General features: G+C 36.1%; 1 protein-coding gene across 7 annotated transcripts in view; it reads left to right on the forward strand.

Annotated features, from left to right (window-relative positions):
- The window catches only part of KIF1B (kinesin family member 1B), a 135,355-nt gene that overhangs the window by 2,163 nt on the left and 109,814 nt on the right, over window positions 1-23,378 (forward strand). For all 7 annotated transcript variants that reach the window (XM_032495156.1, XM_032495158.1, XM_032495159.1 and 4 more), the window contains exon 2: window positions 11,121-11,301. In XM_032495156.1, the coding sequence (XP_032351047.1) occupies window positions 11,196-11,301 (106 nt within the window). In that variant the 5' untranslated portion in view covers window positions 11,121-11,195. The remainder of the gene's footprint in view (window positions 1-11,120; window positions 11,302-23,378) is intronic.

Below are 23,378 nucleotides of genomic sequence, written 5' to 3' on the forward strand. Positions count from 1 at the left end.
TGCATTACATTAATATGAGTGAAATACTGAATGTCTGGTGTTAAATTCCATACTCAAATTGAGAAATATTTCTGAGTTTTAAATTATTACATTTACTTTATTAATTAAAAAAAAATCTGAAGAATTGTGGCTAAATATAATTTCAGCATTTGATAAAATCAGACCTGTCTGTGAGTCTGATTTGGAGGGAAGGTTTTGAGGCTGTGCAGCTCTGCTCTGATGAATGTTTTCCCAAAATCTATCCAATTAGGTACAGCTTTTAAGCAGACTTTACTTTTTGAGATCAGATATGAGTGCAGTTTTCCTTTTTTTTTTTCCTTTTCCTCTTTCCCACTTTGAATTTGTACAGGGAATAAATTCCCAAGAAGAGTACCAACAGAATCTCTCCAAGGCCAAAGCCTTCTAGACCACTTCCTGCTATGGTCTCCTTTTGGGTACAAAGTAAAAGACAACAAAGGACCCCTGCCTTATTTGTAAACCCATACCCAGGCTACTAATCACAGCAGGTCTTTTCCAGGAGTAAGCATATCCTTTTGGTCTTGTAAACTGATATGATACAATTTCACAAGGCTCTAAAGTGAAAGGTATAGCATTATCTACTTCATGTAGTTTTCTTTAAAAGATGGTCTTGTTTGAACAGATACTAGTAGATTTGTGGAGTTCATAAAATAATGTGACTATCCATTTAGAACTTTTTTTGTGCAGTTCATTGGTAGAAGATAAATGAAACAGTTGTGACGGTGATAGGAAAAACCTACAAAGGGTGCCTTGGACTTCTGAGTAGACTTTTTGATTGATGGCCCAATGATTCATTTATGCTCATTTTTATGACATTCATTACCAGTTAATTGAGAGTGCACGTGGAGATTTAGTTCTTTACTCTGAAGTTCTTTACCATGTGTCTTTAGATATGGTAAGAGAAGGTTAGCTCCAGCTCCTTTCTATTTTAGTACAATTTACTGTATTGCTGCTCATGCCATGGTGGTTTCCATTTTCAGTCAGAACCTCTTACCTCTCTGTATTGCTGTATAATACTTATTATCTAAGTCGATTGATACTTTTATGATTGTTTTGTGGTGGTTCGTATGTATGTTTTAAGTCACAAGATTGTAAATGTCTGATTTAAAAATAATTTTTACATTTCATGTGACATTGTTTAAGCCAAAGCACATCATTCAACTCTGCAATACTCTACCATTGCTCTATTTGATGACTTTGATACTTTGCTTAGTTCTCCCTTCCATCTGAAATTCTGACATCATCCTGGCAAATATCAATGACTTTATAAACAACCACCACCACAACAATAATGATAAAATAGCTTACTCATATTGAGTTCTTTCTATGTGCCAGGCTCTTTTCTGACCACCTTACATTTACTCACCAATTTAATCTTTACAACAGCCATGTATAATAGATACTGTTATCCCCATTTTACAGATGAGGAAACTGAGACAGGCCAAATAACTTTGTAACTACTCTTTAAAATTTTTTGACTTCAGATCAATCAAATTTTGGCTTCATTCTGTTCTAGTAACTCAATACTTTGACCACATCTTCTACCATGTCATCACCTTTATCTTCAGATTTCAAATTCATGTTTAGACCTTAAACTGATAATTTACAGCTCTCACTTTTGTAGTCTCTTTCCATGTGTTCTCCCACCGCAAGTGTCTTGGTCCATTAGCCTCTTTCATATTTGACTTCTTTGTCTTCCTTTTCTACGCTGTGACTTCTGGGGTGGGTTGCCTCAGCTATCTTCTTAATAGCACTTGCAGTATTTAATTCTTCTTTATTATTCTACAAGACCCACTGTGCATATGCTGGCCTTGCATCATTCCTGTCACCCATACTCTCCCTTTTTCACTCTGGCTCATGGAGAAACCTCATACAGTGCTGGGGATTAGTGCCATAGTTGATGTGTAGTCTTAGGTCTCCCCTGAGTCTATCTTCGGTGTCTGTCAGAGCATTTCTGCTCAGTTCCCTCCCCCATTCTCCACAGGCTTTTCTGAAATCTTGACCATTTTGCTCAGGCCTCCCCACTACTCCATACTTGGCACAAACGTTACCCACGGCCTCATGGAAAGAAAAGGCATGAACTCCCTCACTTCCCCTTCCTCTGCTTACAGATGTCTCTGCCTTTTTTCTTACCCTCTTTCCTCCAGTCTCAGGGGAAAGGTTACTTTCTGACTTCAGCTAATCTCTGGGCTTGTGTTTTGGATATCACTGCCTTCTAATCTTTGGGGACCTGCTGTATTGGCTACTTTTCTTTCCCTCTTTCTCTGTTTCCCCAGTTCCTTGAATGCAGCAGGCACAGTCCCACATTAGGGCCTTTGCCCTGACTCTTTCGTTTGCTTGTAACACTCTTGCCCTGAAATCTGCTTGGCTAATTCCTTCACCTCCTTCAGGTCTTCGCTTAAACCTTCCTACTTCAGCATGCCTACCCTGCCCTCACCACCTGCACAGCACTCCTCCCTACCACACTCCTGATCCCCTGTCTTGCCTATGCCATTCCTCCTCATAACACTTATTATCACCTAACAGCTGTATAACTATATATTATTTTAATGTCCCCTCTCCCCTACTAGAATGTGAACTTCTCCATGGCAAAGATGTTTATCTGTTTTGTTCACCGATTTATCCCAGACTCCTGGAACTGCCTGTCACACAGTAGGCACCTAATAAATAGCTGTTGAATAAAGGATAGAAACATGCAAGCCTTTCATATTAAACCAAAGTGTGGGGAGGGGAGGAGATCTTCATTCCTGTACCCTTCTAGCTGTCTCTCCTGCCCTCACAGCCAGGTTCTGGAAGCAGTGAGGATACTTGCATTTCCAATTCCTTGCCTCCTAATTACTCCCCAACCCACCACAGACTAGGTTCAGTGACCAGCCCCCTTTCACTGACGCTGCTCTTGCTCTGGTTCCAGCTCTTTATTGCTGAAACCAGGGGGCACGCTTCACGCCTGTGCAGTGTTGAAACTTTGCTCACTTTGCTCGCTCCTTTGTCTGCTTCTGTTTTGGTGGGGCTCCTGCTTTTCCAGTCACTCACATGACTATCATTCATTCAACACAATTTTTTGTATAACTTTTAAAGGCTTTATTTGTTTTAAACATTTTAACTTTTAAAAATTTTATTTGTTTTTAACAACTAGAATTTTGACTACATAATGCATTTCCAGTGTTAAAATAAATAGCAGATTAGGCTATTACAGGACAGTTTTATTTATTTATAATTTATATCACTTATTGCTTCTAAAAAGGAGCTGAGCAGCTTGCCACAATACTGTATATATGGTGAGGCTGTTAAAAAATGGAGAAGAAATAAAAATCTATGTGACAGGAGGGAAAAGTAAATATACAAACACAGAGATATATACTTGTATAATGTGGTTATTGTAATTTAGTTTTGAAACTTCTGAAAATCAAGGTAATGAGAGAAAGAGAAATTGTACAATTTTTATTGTGGTAAAAGAAAGCTAATGGTTCATCAGGAGGAACTTTTTTTCTAGTAATAAAGTCTAAAGAAATTCTAAGAGAAAAGTGTTATAAACATCCTGATACAAGGATATATGTACTATTTTCAACAGATCTTTAAGTACAAGGGAGAAATGTTCTTCAGAGATATATTTAGAAAAGTGATCTACCTGCTTTTCATGCTGAGAATACACCATGAAAATATAGCTAAAGTCTTTCCTATGTAGGATATGACTAATGTGGTTCAGGTATATAACTATGTAAAGAGAAATCTGAGCATCCCAGCTGAAGACTCATTATCTAAAAACCCAGGTGAGAACAGCATGGGTACTTGTATTCTGTGTTGTCATCTCAGTGAAAACATAGCTATTAAACTTTGGGTATTGGTTTATCATGTGGCAAGATTGACACATAGTTGACACATAGAAAAGTTTGACCTGCATTCTTGCCCAGCTAGTGAGCTGTCTCTCAGGCAGGTAGCTGCAAAGGTGTGGTCACGGGCAGATTTCAAGAAAGAAAGAACCTTGACTCAATACCAAATTTGAATTAATGTCTGATTGAAACTTTCATTTCTACATTGTAGCTGAGCTGAGTTTATTTTAACCTGGACTATTCTGGGGGTAGCTGTTGTCTTCCACTTTGACAGTAGAAGAACTTCAGTGGAATATTGGGTTTTGAGTGGCAGAGTTCCCAGTGGATCTGTTAAAATAAAATTGTAGGATGTAGCTTCAGATACTAGAATGAATTGACTTAGTAGATAGAGTTTAGTATTAACCATCCAAACATGAAAAAATAAGAAAACAATGAATAAAATTACTTTCATTTAGAATAGTTTATTTTAAGGCATAGGACATAGGAGCTATTGTTTCTTGATACACCTCTTGGTTTATGAGAATAAAGTCATATCGCCAGTAAAAAGGAGAGTCCTTCCTTGATTCTTAATTGCAGTGACAGGAGGACATGTGTCTAATAAATCTAAAAATTGTTTCAGGTTATTTTTGATAGTGGTTAAAAGAAAACAGTTCGGGAGCCTGACTGAGCTAGTCTATTTTAATTGAAAATCTGATCTGTCAGGAAACTTTTCCTGTGCAGTCTGATTCCTGGCATTGAGTTAGAATGCAGAAAGAAGCTTTTCTAATATGTGATCCATTTTGAGCTTTCACAGCTTGGCTCATGCCTGATTTTTATGCACAGAGTCAAAGAACAAGAATAGACATTATATATGCATGCAAAATCATACACACACAAAAATAAATTCTTATATTTTGGGGGCCATTTTACCAGTGTAGCCATGGTCAGTGACACAGAGTATTGGATTCTAAAGCCTGCTTGGTCCTCATGGAACGTGTTAGACCAAGAGATGCAAACTTTAATAATAACAAGGAAATTTTCACAGCATCTTAAAATGGGCTCCCTAGCTACAGATATTTATTTTGTTATAATTCATTCTTTAAAATGTAATTCAGTAGAAAAGATTATCTTTTAAATAGACTGCTTGTTGATATTGTAAATTTGTGGGGATACAGCAAGTCATTTGAGTACTGAATACTGCATTTCTTGGTTTAATTCTATTTTTAGTTGTGACAGGCATGTACTGAATAAAGTATTAATGTATGAGAGTTAAGCAAAGTACTGACTGCAATATAGGGCAGAATGAAATCAGTAGAAACATGAGGAATCAACACAACCTTTTTAGGGAGCAAAGAGAAGGTATGACTTTTAGCTCAGAAAGAGGGTTAGGGAACACATGACTTAATGCCTCCTACTTCATAGCGACAGTTGACCTTGTCCTCAAAAGATATGAACCCGATAGGTTGGAAGGGAGATTGAGCTTCCAGGATTGCATGTTTGGTGTAGTAAGTGGAGCTTGGTAGAGAAGGCTTAAAGTTGGACAGTGAAAACTGAGATCTGGGAAGGAGGTTGGATTGTGGAGGCCCTTGAATTTTTAGGTCATGTTCTGAGGCCATGGAAACCAATTGAAGGGTGGTTTTTTGTATGGTTTTTTTGTTTGTTTGTTTTAGGGTTTTTTGGGGAGAGTGGTGGTAATTGGGTTTATTTATTTATTTTTAGAGGAGGTACTGGGGATTGAACCCAGGACCTCATGTACTCTACCATTTGAGCTATACCCTCCCCCCCAACTGAAGGTTTTTAAGCGGAGAGAGTAACATGAATTGATCTCTGTCTTAGGAATATAATCCTGGCTATTTTCTATAAAAAAGGGATGTCACAGAAACCAACCAACGAAAAAACTAAGATTATTTTGTTTTTGTTTATTTACTTTGCTGAAAGGTCTGTTTGAGAATTCTTCATCTCTTTAGGCTCCTGATAATCCAGGGTACCGCTGAGGGCAAGTGAGAATTGTACAAGATCAAAGTTAAGCAGTTGAGCAAAAATTAAGAAAAATTCAAATGAATTAGATTTAAATGTTTTATTGTCTCTTTATCGTTAGTGAACCCTTCTGGAATTTTTGCTCCATTCCACTTTCCTAATGCTTCTAGTCATATGTCATAAGGAAGGAAAACTGGTCAGAGGAGCAGTCTAGAACCAAAGCTGTGTAAGTGATTTAGAGTATGTATGGTTGCCTTTCCTACTGACTTTCTTCCCTTGGCTCTTTAAAACTTGGAAAATATATTTTAATTTTTATTGTTTTCCTATAACTTCTTAAAAATATTCTGTAATTACTGTTTCTCACTGGATTTTAAACTTGATTTCAGATTTATATAATTGGTTATTTTTAAAAAAGGACCAGGGAGTTTTGAAGCTATAATTCTTTGACGGACATCCATTATAAAGGAGATAATCTTTGTAGTTGTAGGGAAGTAACAAAGTTACACTTGTTATAGTCTATTTAACTGTAGTTCCCTATTACTGTATAAAATTTTAACTCACTTGTGAAAATGGTTGCAGTTTTGCCACAGGACAGTTAAATCAGAAAAAAAAAATTTAGGTTCAGGTTGTTTGGGGAAAGTAATTTTAAAATGTACGTGTCGCTTCCAAAGAAGAATGACTGTTAGCTTTTCCAGTTAGGAAGGCATTTGAAATTAATTTTATCCTTTTTCTTTTTGGTTAATCTGTGTGTCTATTTTGGAACAGCTTATGTGTTTTATTAATACCATTCTAACATCAGCCTGCTGATACACAGTAAATTCAACCAAAATATTTTGACTACTGTCAAAATGTGATGTAAGGAATTAGAAACATGATTAAAATTCCTTTCTTGTCCTCAAGGAACTTAAAATTTACAGTGAAGAAAAGAAAAACAACTTATTGTGCCCTAGATAAGGTCAATGAGTTGAGAAGTGTTAAATAAAGAAGTATTTGCATTTGGTTTGGGAGGTTGGGAGAATCTATGAAGGCTTTAGAAATAGGTAGTATATGAGAAGGTCCTGTAAGAAAGACTGAATTTTGAGAAGAACAAGAGAGGAGGAGGGTACGGTAGGTAAAAGGAACATTGTAGCAAAGGTACAGGAGCAGAAAAATATGAGATGCTTTCAGGAAACCCTCTGGTGAGTGGTTGTTAAGGAATGTGTATGGAAGGCAGTGTTTTGTGGCCTTGTAAAAATAGGTGGTTTTTTTTGCAGAACACATTGAATGCCACTGTGGGGAGTTTGGTCATTGCTTGGTAGACAGTAGAGAAACTTTGAGGATTTTTAAGAGGACAGTGATATGACAAGACCTATGCTTCAGGAATATGCATCTGGCAGCGTTGCGTAGAATGGATGGAGTAGATGAAAATGACAGAACTGTGTAGGATGGTTGTGGGATGGTATGGTGGTACATAAAAGGGATGGTATGGTGTTGGTAGAAATGGAAAGAGATTTTATAGATAGAATGCATGCAATTTGAAAGTTGATTAGATGCATAGAGGAAGCAAGCTTTTTGGCCTGTGTGGGAACAGGAGAATGGTGAGAATATTAAAAGAAATAGAAAAGAAGTAGAAGAGGTGGGGAAAGTGGAGAGATATTTTGGGTTTGGGTAAATTAAATACCAGGAGAATAGCTAGGTAGCGGAGTCAAACACTATTGAAAAGTGTTCATGTGGGGGGCGTTGTGTATTAGAGATGTTAGTATTTTGGTTCCTAGCACTTTATACCTAAATAGTACTTTATGTCTAAATAGTACTTTACATCTAAAACCCAGCAAGGAGGTTTCAGCCTTTCTTGTTGGTTTGTAAGGTAATCAACAGCATTCAACACTTTGGTAGGCCCTGGATAGAACATAAAAGAAGAAAGTTCTGTTTTTTTAATTTAAATATCTACAATATTCAGTAATTGTCAACATTTAAGTCTCTTTTATTAACACCCCCCCCCCCAATATCATGCTGTTTTATTGAAGAAACTGGGTGATTTGTCCTGTAGATTTTTCCGTGTTCTGGGTTTGGATGATTGCATCTTCTAGGTGGCATTTAAATTGTTCCTTTGCTCTCTACATGTTCTGCAAACTGGGGCTTGATTCTAATCAGTTTTTTTTTAAGGGGTGGGGTAAGAATATTTACTAGGTGGTGCTGTTTCCTGTTGTATGTAGCACATCAGGAGGCATAGGCCACCCAGATGTCCCACTTTTAGTGATGTTGAGATTGATGATCATTTGGTTCAGATGTTGTCAGCCTAATTCATACAGTATAATGTTCTCACATCAACCAACCTTTCATCTAAGGCTTATTTAGTAAATAGTGATGATGCAGAAAACCTTTGTATCAGTAAGGTTGGGAAATGCTGACATTCTAATTCTGTCATTTCTTCTGCATCTATCAGCTGAATGTTTTCTGCAAAGAAAAACTTGCCCTCAGTGACTATTTGGCTGTTCTGGAATATAGTTTACACAGGATATACAGACTGGATATGCTCCATTCTTTTGTTTTATTTGCCAGTTTTCAGAATAATGAGGTTTTTGAAAGTATTGTTACAAATCTATGAATTTATATATTTAATGTTTTTCAATCCATATGCAATGTGTATGTATGTATATATTTTTATGCTTTAGTTATCTCGTCTTTGGCCAGAGGGAGCCTCTTTAAGTTGGCACCTGTGTCCTTTTGCCATGACCCCATTCATCTTTGATTTCTTGCTTGTGGTCATACTGAAATGTCCCAGGATCATCTTGAAATTTCTTGCCCATACTTGGAATTAACCATTTTTTCCAAGGAATTCAAGTTCAAAGAGATTTTTAAAGGAATAGAATTTTCACTTTGGAAAGCTATTAAAGAACAGTGCAAGATAGAATACAGTCCTGTAAAATGATAGCAGTGTTCTTAAAAAGCAGGCTATATAGTGTTGTAGGAAATACCAGTGATTTCTGGAGTGTTTGGTTGGTCATTTGGAAGAGGTAAGACTGGAATTGGGCCATCAGGTAGAGGAGAAAATAAGATTCATAGGCCCATTGTAGGAGAGAAATGGAAAGAACGTGAAAGAAAGTGAAAGAACGCGTGTGGAATAGTAAAGGAGCTTGACTAGAGCACAGAGTACTTTAATCTTATAAGCACTGGAGAATAAGAGAAGGTTCTTGGATTTGGAAGTGAAATTGAAAGTCATGCTTTAGAAAGGTTAGTATTGCAGTAGGGTTAAGCAGTTGCTTAAAGCAGGGTTCTCAGCTGGAGATTGCAACATAATCTTTAGAAAGTGAAAAAACAAAACAAAACAACATAGGTGGGGTTTATCTCCAAACTATTGAACAGCAGGCTGGGGGAAGTCTAGGCTCATTTGCTTTTCAAAAGACCCCCGTGTGGTTATTTTGTGCAACCCCGTTTAAAGGATTGTTGGATTAAAACTAAAAACTCCAGTTAGTTCCTCTATTACAAGTAGGCTAGGCATGAGGTAGTAAGGACAATGGGAATAAGAGGAAGGAAGGGATAGAAAAGTGCAAATTTATGTTTTAAAAGTTTTCATATGGTATTTCATTAATAATGTTAACACTAATAAAAGGATTCAAAGGGAACGATACAAAGATGACTCCAAGATTGATGGTATGGGGCCAGACAGAAATGAGGAGATTGACAGAGATTGCTGGTTTGGGGAAGAAGATAATGGGACATGTTGAGTGTTGAGATGATGGCTGTATGTTAAAATGAACTCTAGGGGGTAAGAGATGCATCCTATGTCTTGTTTTTTGTGAATGCTTCATTCACTCTATTTTGACAGAGTACTCACATAGTGACTATAGGTCATGCTGTATTGATGGGGAGTGTTAATAACTAAGCTTTCATTTGATAAATGTGATCACAATAAATGTTCAACATATCAAAAGAATAACCGTCTGATTAATGTAAACTAAAATGTGAAACAGTCTGGAAAAAACATTGTAGCAAATATGATAAGATCCATATCAGTGAAAACCACAAACAAACCAAAGATTAATATCAATAAATATTGTAATCATTTGAAACAAACCAAAAAAAGTCAGTAAACCAAGTAAAGGACTTGAATAAGTTCATGTAAAGGATGATTATCCAGGTAAAGAATAATTCTCACAACTGGGAAGTATAATTCATTAATTCATTCCTTCAGCAAACAAGTTCTTTTATCAGATACTGTTTTAAGTGCTAGCAGAGGAGGTCTTGAGCGTTCTGGTGGTTGTATAAGAGCCGGACAATAGACATGTTCCAAAAGACAAGAATTCAGATAATGATAATGCTGTTAAGAAAATAAGATATGGTTTTTATTTTGGCCTTTTCCTGTGGAAAGCATTAATAGTAGTACAGCTGAAGGTTAGCATTCCTAACCTTTACTTAATTACGTGGAAAAAAATTAGTCAGATTTTAAATTCTGTTGGAGTTCCCTGGTAATTGGACCCATAAGTGTTTTTCTTTTTTAGTTTTTTCTTTTTCTCAGTTCTTGAAGATGTTTATATAACAGATAGAGTGCGGACTGAGATCTTTTGTTTTCTTGTGGAAATTACTTATGGGGGTTCTTGTCACAGAATAGTGTTCATTTTGTTCTGTTGGGAGGGAAACTATTCCTCTAAAAAATGTTCACATTTTTTCCTGTGGCTTCATTCAGTAGTGAAATGTGATTTGATTCTGCCATGAGTCAGAGGATAGAACCTGGGTCTCTTGGAACCTTCTCGGCTTATTGTACAGGGTGGTTGTGAGGGTCAAATGAGATACATATGAAAGGGCTCATCGAAGTTAAAGGAATCCCTGGATACCTACAAGTTAAAGAAGCTAGCTAGAGCTTATCTTTGTCCTTTGCTGTTTAATTATACATCATGTAACTGGATGTTTCAAACTGTAATTAAAATATAAAAAGTTCAGTGCATGTCTTTTTAAGACAGATGGGAAGTTACTTGTTAAAGGAGCCCTCTTTAACAAGTAAACATTTTGGGTTTGTTTTCATGTATTACTGAAGATTGACCCGGAAAATGAGACCAATGAAGACGTTACTTTCCAGTTAATATTTTTTTATTTTTAAGTTTAGGGATTTTTATAGGTATGATAAAGAGAAAATGGACCAGGAAAACAATTTACCATCTTTAATTTTCTATTTTTTACTCTTGAGATACAAGATTTATAGAGAAGAAAAGGGATGAGGTTTTTAGAAATGGAAACAAATAGTGCTATGATATAAGATAATAGCTCTTACGCTCAAATTAACCTATGCTTTCTTTAATTCTGACTACCTTGTATGGAATTTTTTTTCTTTTTTCAAAGGAAACTTGAACTTAACTTCAAAAGAAGATTTGATTCTTTATTTCTGGACTGCATATATATAACAAGACCATCAGAATGTCGGGAGCCTCAGTGAAGGTGGCTGTCCGTGTGCGGCCCTTCAATTCTCGAGAGACCAGCAAAGAGTCCAAATGCATCATTCAGATGCAAGGCAACTCAACTAGTGAGTTCATGTTGTTTTCTATCAGTTCTGTCTCATTTTTTTGTCCTCCTCTTTTTCCCTTCCTGCTGTGCTCAGAATAAGTGAACATTTGGGTATTAACACTTTGAACTTTGCTGTTCTGAATGATATTGAGTGCTTTCCCCTGTGATGTTTGCTATAGCATATTTAAATATGGACTGTTTATTTTGTTCCTTACAATTGAGAAGTCCCTGGAGAACTGAACTAATTTAGCTAGTGTTATTAAGTGAAGTCTTAACAGTAGTAAAGGTGTAAGCAGTGAGTTTTAGTAAATGGTAACATGAAATACATCTACTGAGTCTCCAAGATTATTTTTCTTTCTTGATTTTAAATAGCACTTGAGCTTGCCAAGATGGTCTTAACACTTACTCTCCTTCCTTATAATAGTTCTTTGAGTTGAGCAACAGATGCAGATCTAACAGTAAACTTGCAAATTATTACTAAAATTATCAGTCTTTGCTTCCTAGCTTGTTTCTCTATATAATTGCTTAGGTAAAAAATGACTGAAGCTGGGTTTTTTGGTACTTGTAGTAATTACTTGACATGGATTTCTAGGCAGATTGTTACTTAAAATAGTGGTAGGCTTTACTATCTTGAAACCTATAACTTTGTGATAAAGCAGAGTTTTTGTTCTTTCTGACACAAGTTAATGTTGAATTGTTGGGGAAACAATTCTGATCTCATCTATTTGTGGGCCATTTGCCAGTGTTTTGTATAGAGAATTCTCCCAGTGGGAAATTAAACTATATATATTTAAGGTGTACAATGTGATGCTTTGATATGTGTATACATTGTGAACTGATTAGCGCAATCAAACTAATTAACATATTTATCACTTTTATTTTGTGATAAGAACACTTGAGATTTACTCTCACCAAATTTTACATGTACAATACTTTCTTGTATATATATATATATATATATACTTTTATTGAAGTATAGTCAGTTTATAATGTGTCAGTTTCTTGTGAACAGCATAACGCGTCAGTGATACGTGAACATACATATATTCATTTTCATATTCTTTTTCACCTTAAGTTACTACAAAATATTGAATATAGTTCTCTGTGCTATACAGTATGAACTTGTTTGTCTATTTTAAATATATTAGTTAGTATCTGCAAATCTTGAACTCCCAGTTTATCCCTTCTGACCCCCTTTACACCCTGGTAATCATAAGTTTGTTTTCTATGTCTGTAAGTCTGTTTCTATTTTGTAAATAAGTTTGTCCATATACAGTACATTATTATTAATCACAGTCATCATGCTGCACATTAGGTCTCCAGAACTTACATCTCATAACTGAAAGTTTGTACCCTTTGATCAGTAGCTCCTCTTTCCCCCTCAGCCCCCAGCCTCTTGTAACCACCATTCTATTCTGTTACTGTGAGTTTGACTTAAAAAAAAAAAAAAAAATAGATTCCTCGTATACAACTTTGAACTTTCCATTACTTTATACATTTCTGAGCTTGCTAAATAGGATTTGCAACACTCTTTTTTTTTAAATGCAACACTGTTTTTTAAAAAAAGATTCAAAATTAGGAGTCTTAACTGCTGTACCATTGTTTTTTGCATTTCTTTGTCTGTGGTGCCATTAATTCTGTGAATTATATATCCGATGAATAGATTGTGAAAGAAAAAGAGATGCAAAATTTAGTATTGAATTGTACACTTTGTGTGGGTTAACTTAATGGTACATAAATTATATATCTCAATAAAGTTGTTTTTGAAAAAAGGTCAGTATTGATTATTTGCTCCTTTCTCAGTTTGCGCTAGGCTTATAATTGAACTAGAGAACAAATGTTTGTGTTCTTAAATGTCACTCATTCAAGCTATGTTATTATTTGTGCTTCATTTTAAAAATTATGTTTTATACACTATATAACTAAATCCTTGCATGAAGCCTCGCTAATCTTCCCTGTGTTGTTCCAGTTTTCATGTAGGTGCTGCTGAAGTGACCACACTAAATCCTAATTATTGAGCCACTTATTTCTCTCTGGAAAATATGTTTTAATTATATACAACTTAGTATGGAGGCATTTTTTGGTCATTGGTGTTGCCTCTGAATATGCTGGTGTTTATCACAAGTTCTTTTTAAAGGTGGACTTTAGGAAATCCTGGATCAAGAGCCAGAACTGATTCCAAAAATATCTACTTTCCTCTGATGTTTTGCATACTGAAATCTCCAGTGTCTTGGAGTTGGATTTTCATTAATAATTGGGATGTCTGTTGCTGCCTTTCTTACAGGGTTGGAAATCTTACTAAAAACATTTAAGTAGAAAGTGAGTATTAAAAGGCCATATCATGAAATGCAAAAGTCAGTTTATTGTATAATAAAAACAGATGGAAATTTTTATTAGTACAAGTAGTAATACTAACGTTTTTTCCTTGATGACAATCATTTTAGAATGCCCACATCTTAAATGGTTTGTAAGTTTATATTCATTGTCAAGGTCAAATAGCAATGCTGTAATTCCCCCCAATTTTGATTTATTTTTATGAGTAGGTAGGACATTCACAAGGTATAAAGTTCAAAAGGTGCAGAGAGTATACAGTACAGACATGCCTCTCACCCTATCACATAGTCAACTGGTTCCTCTTCCCAGAAATAACTTGTGTTAGATTTCCTTCAAGAGATAGTTTAAGCAGCAACATGTTTTTCTAAGGTAGTTTTTTTTCCCTTTTAATTAGTGATAAGGTATAATAATAGCCTATTTTTCAGTCTTGACTGCATTGTATATTTTAAACACCTGAATAAAACTACTCATGTTTATATCTTGTAAAGGTTGGGTTTTTTTTTTCTTACCATGAAAGAATATCCTATAAGTTAATAGGATTTTACTTACCAGCAAGTATCTACTATATGTATAAAGGTATGCTGAGTACTGGATAGAATATTAAAAAAGGTAATCTTTTGCCTGTCTAGAATAGAACTATTAGTGTAGCAAAATTAAAAGATTTTTCTATAGTTCTGGATAGTTATGTGAAATGGATCTGGGTCTGCTTGATTTTCTGACTTTGATATTGTTTTTGATCATCTGGATTAAAAGCTCTCTCAGAGATTAGTGATGGCTAATAAAAAAGGCTAATGGCTTTTTTTATTGATGGCTAATAGAAACCTCTTTGTTTCTAAGATATGTGGCTCTCTTTTTGACCTTATTATTTTGATTGCATAGAAAATAATGTCAGTTTAGGGGAAAAAAGTAAAATTATCCAAATATGGTGTTCACTCTGGATGAAGGATTTCAAATGTGTTTACTTGTAGTAGATAGCAAACTGAAGAAGACAGGAAGATTCCTAGTTCAACATCTAGGGTAGGGCCATAAATTTTGAAGTTTGTGAGGATGTAAGTTCTGTTTACTGATTCTTGTTTATTTCCCATGAAGATCTCTCCAGAATTACTGAAAATATTTGTCTGTCTTTTGATGAAATATTAAAGAAGAAATGCCTAGTTTTTATTTAAAGTAATCAGTATGGTTAGAATAGGCCTGGGCATGTTGTGCTAGTCCCGTGAAAACCAGTCTGTGGACCATCATGCTGAATTACTAATGATTTTTTCCATCATATTTTGTCCAGAATCTTTCTAGACAATAGGCTGAGTGGCTCTGCTCTGCCTTGCTCTTTTTTCTTTTCCTTCCTGTTTTGAGAGTCTGCTATCATGTGAGTCTGTAGGCATCACAGAGTTGCATGTACCATAGGACCCTGCCCTTAAGGAGCTGTTAAAAATTTTTAATAAGAGAGATAAGACATAGCAAAAAAACCTCAATACAAAGTAAAAGTGATCAAAGTGATACTTGCCATAAAAAAGGGGTTTTAAAAAAGTGCAGATGTGAGTTTGGCAAAGGGCAAATATAAAATTCATAGATGATAGGGCATTTCAGCTGGACTTTGAGGAGTAAGATTTCAACTAAACATCCAGTATGTTTGGGGAAAAATTTGGAATTATAGCTTATTAGAACTTAGTATTATATCTGGATAGTTACGCCATCTGACTATATAGCACATTGCCTCTTTGCATTTAAACATTCAGCAGGAGAAATTTGTGACTTTTAAAATATTAGTCTCCTAAAATAAAAATCCTCATTAGATGAATCAGCCTTAGAAGAAGTTTAGTTTTCTAGCCGAATACTTACTTTGTCATGGTATAGAAGGTTTTGGGTAATTTTGGTTCCTTTGAAAGGTTTTTGTTCTTGGAGAGCTAATTAGTTAATCATATCAGAGACTTCCTCTAGAACTGTTTTTTTTTTTTTTTTTTTGAAGGAAAACATTTATTGTGTAACCTTTAACTATTGTACAAGGTAGAATTTTTGGTATTTTTAAAAAGTGTTCTACTTCTATTTACAGTTTTATATGGCAGGTTTTTTTTTTTTTAGTAATTTGACTTAATATGTAATCCAAATAACTTTTAAGTGAGAGATTTTAAGTGAGCCAACTTGTTATGTTTAGAAAGTATTAATGGCTTGTTTTGAAAAAAAAAATGGGTTTAAGATTGGGGGAGAGCATGGATTTTGAACCTAGAATTACTGCAAAAACTGAAATGAATTTGCTGTAGCCACATGTGTTAGCCGCATTAAAAGTCTGCTATGCTGGCAAGCTGGCCTGGACTGCTGCTCACAGGGATTATAGATGATTGCAGATGGAATGCAGTGGAATGTTCCTGCCATAAGGTCTCTTGTGAAAAAGTAGAAGAGGGTGAAGAATACTTTAGGGAATGTGCCAAATCTGAAAACTGAGTAGTGGCGGTTTTACTCAGGCACTTTCTGGTCTTGAATATTTTCCATAGCACAGATAAATGTTACTGCCTTGACATTTTGGAGACCAGAGTACATACAAATAGCTTTGTTTAATAATACCCATTATATTTCAAGTTTCTCCCATGTTAGAAGCCTTTTTTAAATTGTCTAATTACTTTAAAAAAGGAAAATGGGGCAAAATTAATGCTCTACCTGCTCACATTTATGGTTAGGTTATATATGTAAATCTGGAGACTTTTAAACTGCATAAATTCTGCTCTGAAAAACAGGAGGTAGATAAAGCTGATTCTCACACGCTCCTTCAGGTGATTAAACTGTGATCTTTTGCTTTGTCTTTAACGTGGGAATCTGTCTTTAGCCTTTTGGTAAGTCTCCTTCATATTTTTATTAATCTTCCTTAGCCCAAGATCATTTTTTTTCAATGCCCAAGTATTAGGTGGGATAAAAGAAACTCTTGTTTTTGTTGTTCCTGTTATTTGAGTACATTGTACATTTTAAAAGGCTTTTTCATGCACACATGTACATTTCTAAACCAAATCCTGTGCATCACAACTGGTGCACAGAATGATTTCATGTTCATTAATGAAAATTTGGGATGGGGGAAGGGGAGGGACAAAATGGAGATTTGGAAAGGAAGACTTTTGAAAGGGATTCTTATATCTGTATGCTTTTTCTAGCATAAATTAATATAACTACATGAAAATAAATGTTAATGCATATACATTACCTTTGTGAACATTCTGGAAAATAAAGAAGAGGGAAAGAAAAGTCACGTCTGTTCTTACCTCTTTATAGCCTATTGCTGCACTTTGATGGATTTTTGTTGTTATTCCTCCTAGGTTAAATGGGTAGAGTCTATGGAATTTTGTATTCTAGTCTTTTTTTGTTGGTCTTTGGTTTTCTTCTCTCCTTAGTGTTACCTAATTCTCACTTGCATTTTTCTCTGGGTTTCTTTATTGGGGTCCATGGTTAGACTTCTGAGTATCTTTCAAGGTGGGTACCCTTTGAAAATATATGCAAAATGTGTTTTGTGCATTTTCTAGGGAGGGGGTAATTATTTTCAATACATGTTGAGAGAGAGCTCTGTCCCCTCAAAAGGGTTAAGAAGCACTAGTGTCACTAGCCTAGCATCAGAATATCTCCTTAAGTCTTTTGCAGGATAAGCCAGGACATAATTAGGTCAGACTAAGTTGTCAACTTTGTAACTAATATTCAGAGTGCTTCACAGTGTGGCTGGAGAAGTAGGAGGCCAGCTCTTCAGCTACTGCTTCTTCACCTCCACATCACATGCTCTAACCTTGGAGATGGAATGTGCAGTGTTTTTGTTTGATTTTTTTTTTAACCTACCCTTTTTAGGATTCATTTGGTGAACTGCATATATCACTCATGCCCAGTCATGATCTCTCAGTAACCTCTACCAATGTAGTGCATTTCACTGAGAGTCACTAAAACTACTGAATATTTAGATTCTTAATCTAACAGCACTTTTATTTTTAGAGCCCAAAACTGGAAATAATCCCAAGTATCCATCAGCAGGGGAATGGATAAGTAAATCATGGTACATTTACATTAGCGTATACAGCAAGGAAGAGAATTACTATACACCCATACATGGAAATCATAAACTACAGCTGCACAAGCAAGTTGTAGAAGCAGTTGATTATTTTATTTATATAAAATTTAAAACATGCAAAACTGTTTCCTATATTATTCTTTACCCCATACAAACACATAGGATAAAAAAGTAAAGCAATAATGACAAAATTCTGCGTGCTTCAGTGGAGGGATGGTGGGCCAGAGAGATCCGGGAGGGTCACACAGTGGAGCTGCAGGCGTCAGAGTCATGGGCTGGTGGGTACCTGGGGTTTTGCTTTATTGTTACTGTTTATACTCTACATATATTTTATATCTACTAAATATTTAATTTAAAAAGCATAAAAACAAAGGAAAAAAATCTTAATCTTGCAAATTGAGATGCTATGCACCCATGTCTGTCTAGACCTGTGACCAGGGTGTATTGCATGATAAGCACAAGTACATGATATGTGCCTCCTGCCCCCCTTTCTGAAGTCTTCTAACCACTTTTTGACTCCTTTTTCCAAAGAGAGGAATGTTTACTTTTGAGGAAATTTTATTATTGTAGTGTTTTATTATTTTTTTGGCAGTGGGGGGATAGATATTTAGGTTTATTTTTAACAGAGGTACTGGGGATCGAACCCAGGACCTCTTGCGTGCTAAGCATGTGCTCTGTCTACCACTTGAGCTATACACTCCCCCTGGAATGTTTACTTTTAAGTTACATGTCCGCATTGACTAAATGACACTCATTTGGTCACTGGAATGTAGGAAGATAAGCAGCAAGAAGGTAAAGAGGCTTATATGGTGTAAGAGGAAGAGTTAAGTAAAATACATTGAAATCAGCTTCGGTACCAGTGGTATTAAAATTTAAATTTTTTTTTGACATGAAATACTTTTCCTGTAGTCAGGAGTTGGAGCTATGGCATTGAGGGGTGTGTGTGTGTGTATGTGTTGGGGGTGGAGAAATAAAGATACCCCTGAGATGATACTGTTTACTCAGTTGGAGTTGATTGAAACCAGTTTTGTCCTTTAGAATGACTTGGTAAGGGAAGGTTCAAGTCTTGCACTGTTAGTGGCCTTCTCACAATTTTACTTGGTATTTCATGACTTCTCACGCAGCAGCTTGCTAAGCCAACATTCTGGAACCTATCCCTCTGTTTATTATGTTTTTCTTCTACTAGGATAAATTCTATGGTCCTAAAGAAGGGCATTAGATTGCAGCCTCTTCTAGATAAGATAAATTAATTTATCATTAACTTGTTGCACTTGTTCTTTTAAGTATTCTTCAAGAACATGATTTTAATGGTTATATTGTATTCTGTTGTCTTTATAAACCATAATTTATTTAGCTCGTCATCCATTATCAGACACTTGAGCCTTAAAACCACTTTTTAGGAGTTCTGTAAAGAAGATTGTAAGCTCCACACAGCTGGGGAAGGAGTTGTTTTTAGAAGGCAATTTATGCAGCTGTCTACCTGGCATCTCTACCTGCTTGTCTAATAAACACTTTAAACTCGATGTGTCCAAAACTAATACTCTTCTCCAGTCTTGCTCACCTGTGTTCTCCCTCAACTCAGTGAAAGGCACCTTTACCTCTGTAGTTGCTCAGGGCAAAAATCATGTAAGCATCCTTGACCTTTTCTCTTTTATTCTCTGTCCATCATAAAGTCCTGTAGGCTGTGCCTCAGAACATATCTAGAATCTGACTTTCCACCACCTTCAGTAACCTCCTGACAAGTCTCCTTGCTTTAGCCCTTGTCCTCTAGTAGTCTTTTCTCTATCCTTTTAGAGAATGAAGGGCAGATTATTTTTTTGCTCAAAATTCTGAGATGATTCATTTCACTCAGAATAAAAGTTCATTTGTGCAGTGACCTCCCTTCTCCCTTTGCCAAAAAACTTCTGTAGCCTCCTTGGTCTTTCACTTAATAATATATCGGGTACATTTTCCCAAGTCTAAAGTATTCTTCGGGAACATGATTTTAGTGGCTATGTTGTGTTTAGGAATTGTACATTATTTAGCCCATCCTCTGTTATCAGACATTTGAGCCTTAGTTTCTTCATTTATTAAATGGAGGTGCTGCTAATGCCTACCCAGCCTGCTGTCTCGAGGAGTTGTGAGGTTTAAATGGAGTCAGGTATACTGCATAGATGGTATTTGAAAGTTATTTGTTAAATTTTTTTTTTGTGGTTAGTTTTGGTACTAAATTGTTGTTTTTAATGGGAATATAAATCTAAAGGCAGAAATAGTTGAACCTGTTACTAAGTTGGAGGAGGCCTTTGGTGTTGTGTATTTGGAACTGTTTTTTATTACAGTGTGTAATTTAAACTTCTTTAATTACCTAAATAAGTTGTTTTCACATCTCAATTCCAAAACAGCAAAGAGAGAAGTTTGAAAAAAATCTTGTAGAAAACCTGCTGCTTTGCATCTTACTGTTCTAGTCTTTTGGGGTTGCCTTGATTATATCAACAATCTACTTCATGCAGCCTTTATGTGTGCATTTGTTGCTGTTTTCAAAGGGGAAAGTAACCATGCCCCCCTCCCCCTTTTAAATGCCTTCTTTGAAATTCTCAGGAGATGTTTTGGAGTTCATTTTTGAACGTCTGTGCCAGCCAACATGGTGCTGATTGCTTTTGGTAGTTGCCCAGTGAAGTGTGAAGCACTGCACTGGGAGCTGGCAAAGTCTGGAGTGCAGTTAGTGAGACCACGAGGGGACTGCTGCTTTCAGTCGTGTAGTAGGCAGAGTTGGTACTCATGGATTTAATTTTTGGTAGTATATCGACAATGTGCTTATTTTACGGAAAAACATTTCTAGTGGCTAAAAACTGTTCTTGGTAGTACTGTTTAGGGGTGAATGCTATGTACATATATGTGTAAGAATAGGAAATATGAAATTATGTTTTTCAGAGCATCTGTGGGAAATTAGACTTTTGTTACTCAGCAAGCATAGGCTGGGAGGCACCAGGGGCTCAGAGTGTTTTCAGTCTAGTCTTTGAGATAAATAATTGAAGCAGCATGATGACCATTATGAAGGCATTAGGAGAGGTATCCAAATAATTGAGGGGCAGGGCCAGGAGAGGTAGAGAATATCTGGGAAGCCTCTTTTTGTTTTGGCAGAACAGAAGACTGTACGGCCAGAACTAGCAGAAGCTATGTAAATGAGGAAATGATTTAACTACATTTACTGTTTCCCTGTGACATTGTTCTGGTCTGATACTCCATAGATCCTTTTGTAACTGAATAAAATTGAGAAGGCAAAATTGGTGAAGGGGAAAACAAAAGCAGCTTTTACTTTTTAAATTGCCTTTTAGTGGGGAAAAACCACCACAATTAGTAATTAACAACAGCAATAAGAAACACGTAAGCTGTGCCAGCCGCAATCAGGCACTACAGACTTTAGCCCATTTAATCCTCACACCAATCTTGTGGCAGATACTCTTATTTTCCCTGTTTCACATATGAGGGCATAGATACTAGCTAACTTGCCTGGGGTCACACATCTGGGATTGAGAGAACTAGAAAGTGAATTGGTGCTGTCTGGGTCCAGAGCCCTCAGTCTTAACCTCTGAGCTATACATTTTGCTTCTCAAAATACTAAGTTTTAGTATTCTGTGTAGTAATACTGAATGTCTGTGTCTAATTTGAATTTAACTGTTAGGTTAAAATTTATCTGGATGTCACTTCTTGATGCAGGGAATTTATGAATAAAAAGGGCATTATTAGTCGAGATATCTTTGTGCCACTTGGCTTAAAGGAGAGCTAGGCCTTTCTAGTCTTCCTTCAAGATCATTTAAAATTTAATTAGGAAGAGCAGAATTCTTGTTAATTGAGAGTTTGTTTAATGTTTACTATAGTAGCATATTTATTTTATACTCAGTTGATGACATTGTGACACTGCTGAGTTGGTAGCTTTTTTCTTTTTTTCTTTTCTATTGTATGTGTAATATTCTGGAATTGATCATACAGCTGACCCTGGAACATTGAGGGGTTTAGGAATGCTGACCCTCTGCGCAGTTGAAAATCCACCTATGGTATATAATCGATCCTTTATATCCACGGTTCTGCTTCCACGGATTGAACCAACCCCGGATTGTGTAGAATGCAGTATTTTAAAAACTCTGCGTATAAGTGGACCCACACAGTTCAAACCCATGTTGTTCAAGGGTCAGCTGTATAGAGAACATACATAGTACATTTATCCTGTTTTATAAGATTTGGAATCTAAACATGATTTTAAGTGAGTAAGGAGCTTTATGATTTAGGTCTTTTGCTCAAATCTACTTTATGGCAATATGCATTATACCATTTTAGTATATTTTTGGAAATACATTATTCTGAGCAGGGGAGGAGGCTGCTTGTAGGTTTTGGTTTTATGGTTTTGGCATATAAATGGTGTACAAATGGTGCCATTTTTCTTAAATTTGGTTATAGAAAGCTGTTGGAAGAGGAAGTTTGTGCTGAATTTATCACTGGGCTTTTTTAGCAAGCTCAAAACATGCCATGTTAGAAAAGTTAATATAAAGTTACATTGTTGCCACAATGATATGTTAATTGTAGTTGCAGGCAAGATCTGTAATAGTTTGCCAACAACAGTGTAATTGCTACATAGAGTCTTTGAGTTATTAGATAAACAAATTTATTCTGGAGAATAAAAGGGCTTTTAAGTACAAATCTTGTTTTGACTGCCTTATTTTCTAGGGCTTAGTAACTAAAACATTATTTCTGCATCTTGATGCTGAAGTAACAAAGTTGGAAAGAAAGCAAGGAAAAAAGAGGGTTAAGTTGGGGGACTCAGCAGACTTTATAAAGCTAATTTTGACTTGAAGGGACTCCAAGAAAGAGAATATGGTCTATGATTCATCAATAAACTAAAGCTTATGGACCATTTTGTGGTAGTCATTTTAAAGGCATTTCCATCTGTCTTGGTTAAGGGCCTTTACATGAAAGATGCTGTCCTGTTCTTCACTCTTCTCGAGTCTCCTAAGGTAAGTAATGTCAGCTGCAGTGTGAAGAATAAAAAATTTGAAGACAAAAGGGGAAAGATGTGAAAGGTGTAGGAGAGAAGATACATGTGAGGTCATCTTCTCTTTGGACTTGGGAAAGGATACAATCAGATCTTCATTTCTGAGGCTGTCTTTCTAATGTATGAAGGGGGACTTAAGAAAACAGCCTTGAAACCAGATGAGATCTGGATGGTGAGTCGGGGGCCAAGGCCCAGAGGTGAAGATGAGCTGAGTGAGTTACTGGGGAAGTCAGGAGATAGTCTGAACGAAGATTCCTCAGGAGTCTAGAAGGAGGTTATGATAATAAAGTCTTGTAAATAATAGTGGTTAACATGACTTGATTTCATTTGTCTCTATGTTTTCAGGACCCCCTGCTCTCCTGATTGCCTTCCTCCCTCACAAGCTGTTCTCTGTTCTTCCTTTCTGCCTGTGTTAAAAGTACACCAGGACTTTGTCTCTTCTTTTTGATCTTGTCTCTGTCTCCAGAGAAGACAGATTCCCTAAGTGATTTCATCTAGGCTTTAAATGTCATTGAGGTGATGATGACTCCCAAATTTCCTTCTCCAGCCTGGACCCCATTGTAGAACTCCAGACTTGTCTACTCAGCTGCTAACTTAAGTTAAACTGCACTTAAAGGCCTCGGAAGTATCTCAAACTTAGTATGTCCTCAACAGAATTGTTTTCCTCTCCTGCCCAGCTAAAATGGCTCTTCCTTCAGTCTCACCC

Source organism: Camelus ferus, chromosome 13, assembly GCF_009834535.1.
Source record: "Camelus ferus isolate YT-003-E chromosome 13, BCGSAC_Cfer_1.0, whole genome shotgun sequence".
Lineage (NCBI taxonomy): Eukaryota > Metazoa > Chordata > Mammalia > Artiodactyla > Camelidae > Camelus > Camelus ferus.